Here is a 10,514-nt window from a genome sequence, read left to right on the forward strand (position 1 = left end):
AACCCCCAAATTTATACCAGTTGGTTAGACGTGCAGGTGGCCTGGGAACTCTGGAGCTTGCACCTGATGTCTGAAGTGAGGTAGTCTAGTGGGGGACTATGCCCTTAACCTATGAAATTTGAACTAACTGGGTGTTTAGTGTCAGAATTGCACTGTAACTGGATATTCATTTAGGTTAATAACTCCTTTGTTATAAAGAGGGGATCACAGTCTCCAGGACTGATGTAAGAATTTAATGAGATAGGCCTGGCAGACACTGTTGCTACCCCAGGGCCTCCTGCACCGCCCAGCCATGGTCAACCCCACCCCATGTTCTTCGACTTCACTGTCAACGGTGCGCCCTTGGGCCGCATCTCCTTAGAGCTGTTTGCAAAGTTCCAAAAACAGCAGAAAACTTTTGTGCTCTGAACCCTGGGGAGAAAGGATTTGGTTATAAAGGGTCCTGCTTTCACAGAATAATTCCAAGATTTATGTGCCAGGGTGGTGACTTCACTCGCCATAATGGCACTAGTGGCAAGTCCATCCAAGGGGAGAAATTTGATGATGAGAATACAGGTCCTGGCATCTTGTCCATGGCAAATGCTGGCCCCAACATAAACAGTTCCCAGTTTTTCATCTGCACTGCCAAGACTGAGTGGCTGGATGGCAAGCATGTGGTCTCTGGCAAGGTGAAAAGGGCGTGAGTACTGTGGAAGCCACGGGGCGCTTTGGGTCCAGGAATGGCAAGACCAGCGAGGAGATCACCATTGCTGACTGCGGCAAATCTAACAAATCTGACTTGTGTTTTATTTGAACTACATACATGCAAAAAGAATTAAATATGAAGTGTGATGCCTAGCACAGGGAGATGGAAAGTCAAATATCCCATGGAAGGTTACACTTCTGTTTTCCACTTCTTTTCTGTTTGTTTGTTTTTTTTTAATGAGTCACAAATTCATTCTACAACTTTCCTATGATAGGTACTCAATTCTGCAGAAAAATGCAAACATCACCTTTATTGTTAATATTTACATTTGGTTCTGTAAACAAAGTTGGCAAAAAAAAAACCCTAAGAATTTTTATACATACTTATAAAAATTTTAAGAATATGGTCTTCTTCACTTCTGAAAGCTATTTTTTAAAGTCTAAAAGTCAGTAAATATAGAAGTTGAAGGGGAAGAGAAAAACGTTAACAGATTAAAATTTTCTCTTCCCAAAAATCTAAAACATCACATACACTGTTTTCAGTGTAGCCTGTGAAACCACAGAAATTCTTCTGACTTTTCTTCACTAGTCTGAAATAAGTCCAGTAGAAATTGTATTGGTGAACTACAGATTCTGTTCTTGTGTAGTAACAAGTTAGTTCTCTTATCAAGCTCCACATTTGATTCTAGATTTTCTTTTATTTCTTCCTTACAATATTTTCACTTTTTGATGGATTTTTACCAGAAGGTAAATGATCCATATTCTTGATATCACATTCATTGGGTTCCTAGGAGGACTTTGGGATGCAGTCTTTGCCTGAGTTGTTAGGTGTTCCTGTGAACTGTTTATTGCTAGACCAGAATCATGGCCAAATATTGAATGAAGGTCCTTTTCCTTCAGATCCTCTGATGGAAAATGCACAGTATCTGACTTTTGTTTCAGTTGAGATACACTCTTATCCCTACTGAAACTAGAAATTGTATACATGTCTGTGGCCTACATGGACAGGGATCTACCCTTAGTTATTCTAAGTCATTTTCACTTATAATTAATTTATGTTCAGAAACATCAAGAATGCATTCCTGTTCATTTTTATGTGGAAGTAGATATATAAAATTCTGTTTTATGTCATTTACAGCTGGATTTAACATGGATCAGTTATTAGATGTTTTCTTATCAAGCCCTCTCAATTCACTCGAAAGGGTAGTGGGGATGCTCTGAGATAAACACAAAGTTTTGTTCAGGTTCCTGGGTTTCTTTATATAGGAAACTCTGCTCAATCACCTGTACATTATTTTCCCTGAAATCCTTCTGAGATGTACATTGTAATTCTAGCTTTTCTTTAGGTTCAGACTTTTTCAGGACATTTGCAGTAATAAGAGAAAGGGATCTCCAATACTGTATTTTATTCTTTTCCTTTTAGGCATGTCCCTTTCATATTCCATAAAGTCAAAAACTAACTTAGGTATAATATTATCAATAACTTGATAGTGATTACTCTGTGCAAAGCTTCTGTGTTGCTCACTCAGAAGACGTGGCTCGTATCTTCTGCCTTTACAAGGGGCTTTCTGAGTCTGCCTGCTCTTGCTTTCCGTGTGCCAATACCTACTCTTTTCCCCACATCTCTTACAGAAGTGCTTGATTTCTTGAGTAAACATAATTCTTTCTACTTTTGTTCAGTGTAGTATCTAATGTCATCAATATGACAAATTTTTACTCCCCATGACAAGGCATTTGATAATACACTATTTGAAGGAACAAAGTCACGGTCATTTCTAGATTTTACAACTAATAATTTTCCTCTGCTCAAACACACTGAAGCTGGAAACTCAAATGAACTTTCATCCATGGCTGGGATGAGGTGAAGTAGTTTCTGCAGTATATGCAAATTTGGGGCTTGGTACAGGAGAAATTCATCCCAAAGTCTGTGCAAATTTCGTCTCCTTTTTATTTGAAATAACTGATATCTTTATTGAGAAATTCAACTTGCCCTCCCAAATCCTTAATGTCCTTTTGCAGTTTTTCAGATATAGTGACAGAAGGTAAGTCAATGTGACTTTTCCCCAAAGTGGCTTATATTTAGATTTTTCTGGTTTGTTATCAGTTTTCAGAGAGTTCAAAGATGGTTGGTTTTCATTTCTGACTTGGATTACGCCCTGGAAACATCCTTTGCTATGGATCCTCATGGCTCAGGAGCTCAAGGCAGCCACCCTGCACGTACTTGCCGGGTCAGGGGAGGGTGTGTGCCCAGCGGCTGTGGAAACACGGCTCCTCAAGGCCTGCTGACTGGCCAGTTACCTCTCCCCTTCTGCAGGCCACCAATTGTTACCCACTTCTTTTTTTTTTTAATGTTACTATATATGAATTACATTTATTTTTTCTTGTTCCAATCCCATATGCAATATAGAATTTTCAGAGTTGGTTGGAGTGACGTGTTATCTATTTCTTAATGTAAACTTTCTATGTACAGTTACCTATAACAACCAGTGAAGAAAGAAGGAACAGTTAAGAACAGGAGGTTTGTTGGTGAGAATGACAGGTAAAAGGTGGAGGTACTATTTTAGAATAAAAGGCTTTGGTGAGGTCGATGCAGTGGACAAAGAGGCAACAAAACATGGGGCCACTGGGATGAGAAGACCCTAGGGTGGGAGAGAGGCAGCCTGAGGAAGAGAATAAGCCAAATCAAGGGGCAGAGGCTTGTTTTGATTTTGTCTAAGGATCTGGTGATGTCACTGTCCCCTGGGGAAACCACTAAGAGAAAAGAATAACACTCATTTGTCCCCCAAAACCCAGGGCAGGCAAGGTGATTTCCCCTGGTTCCCAGGGGCAGGCTACCCTGCATCCCTTACTGCTGGGTGGGGGTGCGGGGAGTGGGGAATGGGTTAGTAGAGATGCTTGCTGATTTTCAGAGCCTGTTGTTCTGCCATTCAGCCCTCACATCATCTTCTTTCTTCCTTCAAGCTTCCCTTTCCCACCCTCCAGATTACCTGTTGATGGTAGAAGTTGCTGGCACTTTGCTCAAACCGTTCATCTTTGGTTTCCACAGTTTTCCCCAACTTCTGCAGTACCTGGGGATATAAATCAGAGAGGTCCACAAGGTTATAATTAACTTTCTCTTATCTGTTGGCCTCATTTGACCCTGGCTCCTCTCAGAGTATCAGATGCACATAAAGGGAGGTACTCATATCAGCCCAACAGAATTAGAAATATAGCACATTGCTGAAAAATCAGTCATGTTTTGTGGTTCTTCTGAAATTGGGGTACTCCTGGGGTATGCAGCAGTGTGCTGGGTGGTATTTATAAAGCCCAGAATAAATAAGGTATGAATTCCTGGAATGACACTGTTATTTACAATGGCTTTATTGATGGAGGGGGGGTTGGTGGTTGGAAGGGAGAGTATTATATTAAAACAACAATTAATGAGAAGAATGTAAAATGAACATGACTCTTAAAGATAAAACATGAGGCCTAAAGACATTTTTCAGTTGAGAGACCCTCTTCCAGCCATAGCAGCAGATACCCCTAGAAAGATGAGGTTAGAGAGGCGGACAGGAGACTCTTCTTCTGAAGACTCTGATGGAAAACTTTGAGAAACCCTGATAAAATGCATTTTAAACTCAGCCAGAAATGAATGCTATCCATATCTAACTCCTCACCCCTGGGACCCTGAGAGCCAACCATCATACTGGTCTCAGTGCTAGTACAAAGGACACGGACATAAGACAGACACAGTTCCTGTTCTCATAGGGGACACTCACTTATACACAGGTAAGAAAGCCCTGCTCTTCTACCTGTAACCCCCACTTTGGAAGCAGGCACCACCAGCCCCGGAGCCCAAGGTAGAATCAGGGGTTGCCCTCAACTACTTCTCTCTCTCTCACTTCCTTCATTGAATCACTCACCATATCCATCTCTGGAAACCATCCCATGCTTCCTAGTCTCACTGGCATAGCTTTAGTCCAGGCCCTCACTGTTTCCCACCTGGCCTGCTACAGTAAGCCTACGGTGCTCCTGCTGAAAACCTTCTAACAATTCTCCACTCATCTGCCCAACAAAGTTCTATTAAATTCCCATCATGTATCTCTAAGTTCTAGTTCTAACTCTAGCACACATACAGGCCTCAGTGATCTGACCCTTCATTAAGCCTCAGCTCTCATTTATCCCCTTCTTCCTGCAGGTCTCCCTCTCTACCACTTTTTTAGTTTCCTGAATAAACCCTCCTGTTACTTGCTGTAGATACCATTCTCTCTTTCTGCAAAGTGCTTTGTCACCGTATCAGTCAAGCAACTATCTAAAGGAGCCTAATTCATACTCCATATCCTTTGTGACACAACCACATCTACTTCATCCCATTAATCAAGCTAAATCACTGCCTCCTAAGCACTTAAAACTTCTGTACTTGTATGCCTTCTGCTACTGTTTTATTATTTGCATTTACCTATGTCTCCTTCTAAACTGTGAGCTCCTTGAGGACTGGGCATTTGCCTTACTCATCTAGATTTCTCAGTATCCGGCAAGTACACACTTAACACCTATAACAGGAAGGAGAGTGAGACTGATATGAGGGGGACCAATGGGCTGGGCCTTGAATTAAGATTTTGCTAGATTGGAATAAAGTAAAAAGGGTTAGGGTAAAAAGAGGATTCCAGGCAAAGACAACATCAGCAAAGTCCCAGGAGTGCGCAAATTCATGGCAGCTTCATGACATGGTCCAGCAGGGCTGGTTTAGGGTGTGTTATGGGGAGTGGTGGGTAAGGAAGCTAGAAAGGGAGACTGGTGTCTCATTGCAAAGAATGCTGAATCACATGAAAGAGTGCCCAGGGCTTGGGCGTGAGGCAGGCTCTATGTAGACTCTGACTCAAGTGTCTCCATTCTTAATCCTGGGGCTAACATCTCTCATTTCTGGAGCTCTCTCTATAGTGGTCAAGATCAAGGTCTCTGGAATCAGACAGATATATGCCCCCACCTTGGCTTGTCCACTTAACTGGCCATAAACCTTTGGGCAAATCACTTAAACTCTTGAACCTCAGTGTACAGAACTCCCTTTCCCCCTTTAAGATAATCATATTTCCTCTCCTGCAGTTGTTGGGAGAATTAAATGATACTACACCTGTAAATTGCCTTCACAGTGCTGCCCTAGGCTGAATACTTAATACAATCCACTATCATTGTGTCTAGCTCCTCTCCCTTCCCTATAAATATGTGTCTTTATTTCCTTTTCAGTTTAGCCATATATATTTGTCTGTATCTCTACTCTACCCCACTTAACACCCAGCCCTGTGTGTGCAGAGTTGCCCATCTTCCCTGGCTCCACCCTTTCCCCCCCAAAACACTGTCCTCTACCAGAAAGTTGCAAAACCACCTTGTTTAGTGGTTATTGCAACTCTCACTTCCTTTCTGCTACCTCTCCCTTCCTTGCCTGGGGCTTGGTTCTTCTAAGGTGGAGGGGGCTGGAAGGACTAAGGAGTCAACACAGTTGGAGTCTGTGTGGCACACCCATAGCAGACCAATACCCCCAAATCCCAAAGGCTCAAGGCAAAAAGGCTTGGAGGGTGTGGGAGTGTGTGTTGAGGGAACACTCCCACCTTCATTTCTGAAACTGAAAAGACGAGTATTATCACCCTGAAATCACAACCCAGTGCCCTGGGCCCAGAGTATTTGTTGCCACAAGCAACAGGGCTGAGTGTCAGGGCACTTACCCTGTGTTGTAGCTGTTCTCCTTCAACGGGAGTTCCTCGAGGGAGGAGGATGTACAGATGCTCCACAGATGTTTGTTGAAAGAATGAATAATTCTACCCTTGAACACTTCCTAATGAAAGGCCACACAATGCCAATCCCTAAAGTCCTGCACTGAGAATTCACCTGACCCAGCAGTCGAGAAGTCAGAATACAGATACTTAGGGATAAAGAGCAGGGACAAGAGAGAAAGTAAATGTGGCAAAATGTTAACAACACTTGGTGAAACAGGTGAAGAATATGTCAATGTTCATTGCCCTATTTTAACTTTTTTGCAGATTGAGGTCGGAGGACAGAGCTTCAAAAAAAGCAACCACAGCAGACATATTTGGTGGCTATAGTTCCTCTTCATGACCCCTCTGCATAATCATTGATTATATTTTAGTTAATTCTCTCAACTGAAGTAATTTGAAGAGGGGCTGGACGCTAGATATTCTGGAATTTTGTTAAATTTTTTTTCTTAGGTGTGGTAATATTGTAGTTATATCAAAATTCCTTATTTTCAAGATATATACTAAAGCAGGCTCCCCTTAATATGGCCCTAATATATTTTCCAGCCTCTTTGCCTACCACTCCCTGTGCTCCAGCTGCATTTCTCACTTCTGCCTAAAAGGATTTCCAGATTTCATGCCTCACTCATGCAGGCATTCCCCAGCTGGAATGCTCTCTCACCACTTGCCTGAGGAACTACTAATCAGCCATAATTCCTATCTCAAATTCATCCTTCACTACAGAACCTCTCTCTATTCTCAATTCTTCTGTCCTCTGAATTCCCACACACCAGCAGATCTCTCAGGTCACTGATTTTACTTTTTTTTTTTTTTTAACTAGATTGGGAGGATGGGCTAGCTCTAGTGGTAGAGTACATTGCCCTAGGTCCTGGATTCAATCCCTAGTACCTCCATAAAAACAAACAAATAAACAAACAAACCTAATTACCTCCACACAACAACAACAAAAACTAGATTTTAAGCTGGCCTGGTAATAGGCAAGAATGCCTTTCACTGAACTCTGATTTCCCTCCTGTGTCCAGCCCAGGATCTTGGACAATGGAGTTTTTCTGTAAATATTGTTGACTGGGATACAAGTCCAGTAAAAGTCAACAGAGGAAAAGACCAGCAACCAGGAATGGTAAACAACGAATGCCCTTTCCTGGGGGAGATCTGAGAGGTTTGCCACAGAGAAATCACAAACAGATGGTGAAAGCATTAGTTTGAAATGTGAAGATGTATCATACTATAAAAATGCAAAAAAGCCAGACTCATGTTGAGTCTGAGTGGGAACTGGAAAATAAAACAAGAATGCTTCATCTCCACTGTGTTTAACAGTCACCAGACCTTCACTCCTAGCTTGGTTCCTGAGAGAAGATCGGCAGGAAGTGGGCAGGCGCGGCAGGAAGTGGGCAGGCACAGATGTTACTGTGGTTTATCAGGAACCTCGTCAAGACAGCAGCCTGGGCCTGGGATCCAAAGGCAGGACACCTGGGTTTCAGTGATAGTTCTGCCACTTGCCAATCTCTTTTGAGCTCTGTTTCCTCATTTCTAAAATTGGGATACTAACAGCATGCTTAAAGGGTTGAAAAGATGAAAATCATATCATGAGAATGTGGGTGGGCTCCATAACAGGAGAGATCATGTCTTTCTTATATTCCTGTGCCTTGTCCACAGGCACTTGATATTGGACACACCTGATTATTTCACACGTTAGTTATGACATACTACTCCGGAGATTACAGCCAGAGCTTATAGAAAATGCAAAGTGTCCCAGGGAGTCCTTTCTTTTGACTGTAACTTTCTCCCTCTTTATCTTGCCTTCAATAATTTGCCAAGACCCAAGGACCCCGGTGGGGAGGGGATAGCTCAAGTGGTAGAGTGTATGCATGAGGTCCCAGGTTCAATCCCCAGTACCTCCTCTAAAAATAAACAAATAAACCTAATTACCTTCCCCCCTAAAAAACAAACAAACAAACAAAAACTTTGGCAGGCTGAGCTGAGCTCTTCCTCCCAACCAGGGCATTCCCATTCTATCTGGGCAACAACCACTCCTTCTAAAGTGCCCGCTGCATTGCTCCAAGTTGAACGTCTGCCTGCCTTTGTGCCTAAGCCTGGGTTCACAGTAGCTTCTTGTTTTCTCCAACAATCTGGGAGTTCCCTGGGGCAAATCTGAATTTGCTCCTCTCTCTGCTTTCTCAGGGTTCAGACCAGAAAGAACAGGGTGTATCTGGGCAGCTGGTTCTCTCTTTGGGAAGTATTTGACTCTGAGGTTCAAGGAGCCCTCTCCGCTTCTCACTTAGTGTCCTTACCAAATTGAGTTTCCAAATCACTGAACATCAACCCTCTCAATTTACAGATGCAGAATCTGAAGCCCAGAGCAGGGACATTATTTATTTACCTGAGGCTTCAGTGTTCATGCTTACAAAAAGAGAGAAGTCTAAAGCAAGGGCATAGTGTTGATGACAGGCTGGATGAGGCTAGAAGAAGAAAGAGTGAGGTAAAATCAACTGCTGTGTCTTTTAAGATAGCTATTAAAATAATAGGCTTTTTTTTTTTTTTTTTTTTTTTTTTTTGTCTTTGGGGATTTCTCTTTGTTTTTCCAACCCACAAGAGTAGCTAGCCTTCTCTTCTCTAGTACCTCCTGTTCCTTCCCAATCACTTCTAACTAGACCCTCCTGTAGGCTCTCTTCTCTGTCAGATCTGTAACTAGACAGCCTTGGGAGAGGCTGAAACCGTGATCAGGGTGAAATAAGGGTTAAGGTGAAGTAACAAAGACTAGCCACATAAACTCCTTCTGTTTCCCTTCCCTCATTCATAGGACCCCAGCTTCTTCAGACAGAGAAAACACACACACACACAGACACACACACATACTTCCTCCCCTTCTATTGTAAGCCACTTAAAGACAGGGACTATGTCTATATTCCATCAATTTTCTGTTGATAATCCCACTTGGGACAGCTGGTTGCCTTTAATCCTTCCCAGCATCCAAACTAGTGCTCCGATTTTAGAAGATGATAGGAATATTTCAATTCTTAAGCATATGGTGTTCATCCGAATGCTTCCAAGATCACAAAGCCTTAGAAAACCAAAATTCTATCTTAGGTCCCTCTTACCCCTCTCCCTCTTCCCTTCTCCTTCTAGCTTATTTATCTTCCTAGACTATGGTGGAGAGCAGGGGTTCAGGTTAGAAGCAAAGAAAATACTCTGGATGGGTGGAAACAAGAATGCCACCGAAGCGTGTGGCACAGTGTCCACACAATGTACATAGGCAGGCAAGTTACAGGTGGCCAGACAGCCTACCTTGATGGGGCAGGACCACCCAGAGCAAACTAAGGACACAATATAAAAAGAGGCGCTCCTTGCCCACCCCGAACCAACGCCAAAGGCACGGCACAGGAAACAGATAACGGCCTTCTGCTTACACCAGTTTAAGAAACACCCTGTGGCCAGGCGGTCGGGTACAGAGAGAATTATGCAGAATTACTCTATGCTCGGAGCCTCCCAGTCCCAGCTAAGCGGCGGTGCTCACTGGCGGCCCAGCTGGTCAGCGCTGTCTTACGACCTTGGGAAATGATCCTGACTGAACCTTCGGTTTCCTCATCTGTAAGATACCGGTCTCTTCGGGTCGCTGGGACAAAATCTGCCACACAGCAGTCGCCAACGTTGGTTCCCGTTCTTTCCCCTTCTCTGGGTCAGCGTGGGCGTTGTTTAAGGTTCCCTAGGGAGACGGCGACTGTCTCCTGGGCTTCCCCTATCCTCGCCCAGGACCGGGTGACGCTCCTCTGCGTTCTCTCAGCTCTGCCTGTTTCAGTGGAAACCCACTCCCCGCTCGCGTTTCCACGGGGACCCGGTCACCCTTCTGTTAGCCCAGGCCTCCCGGGGCCCTGGAGCGCCCTGCACGCCCTCTGGCCTCGGCTCCTGGCCGCCTACCTTCTCCTGGGCCCTGCTGAACTTCTTCTGCACCTGCTTGGCGAAGAGGCCGGCGGCGCCGCCCGCCTTGCCCTCGGCCATCCTGCCGGCTCCCCGGGGCGGCCTGCCAGGCCCGGCGCCCTGTGGTTTTCTCAAGGCCCCTGAGGAGGAAGTGCGGCTCCCGGCATG

The 10,514-nt window shown here is 44.0% G+C and overlaps 1 protein-coding gene and 2 pseudogenes across 1 annotated transcript in view; 1 reads left to right on the plus strand and 2 right to left on the minus strand.

The window, feature by feature from the left end:
- Nucleotides 1-10,502, minus strand: part of BIN2 (bridging integrator 2) — a 32,524-nt gene extending 22,022 nt beyond the window's left edge. The window contains exons 1-2 of the mRNA XM_011000985.3: nucleotides 10,347-10,502; nucleotides 3,672-3,752 (exon numbers count right to left, since the gene is read on the minus strand). Coding sequence (XP_010999287.3) covers nucleotides 3,672-3,752; nucleotides 10,347-10,427 — 162 coding nt within the window. The 5' untranslated portion in view covers nucleotides 10,428-10,502. The remainder of the gene's footprint in view (nucleotides 1-3,671; nucleotides 3,753-10,346) is intronic.
- LOC105084218 (peptidyl-prolyl cis-trans isomerase A-like) lies at nucleotides 293-793 on the plus strand (annotated as a pseudogene).
- On the minus strand, nucleotides 1,125-3,660 carry LOC105084219 (protein DBF4 homolog A-like; annotated as a pseudogene).
- Nucleotides 10,503-10,514: the final 12 nt, after the last annotated feature.

Source organism: Camelus dromedarius, chromosome 11, assembly GCF_036321535.1.
Source record: "Camelus dromedarius isolate mCamDro1 chromosome 11, mCamDro1.pat, whole genome shotgun sequence".
Classification (NCBI taxonomy): domain Eukaryota; kingdom Metazoa; phylum Chordata; class Mammalia; order Artiodactyla; family Camelidae; genus Camelus; species Camelus dromedarius.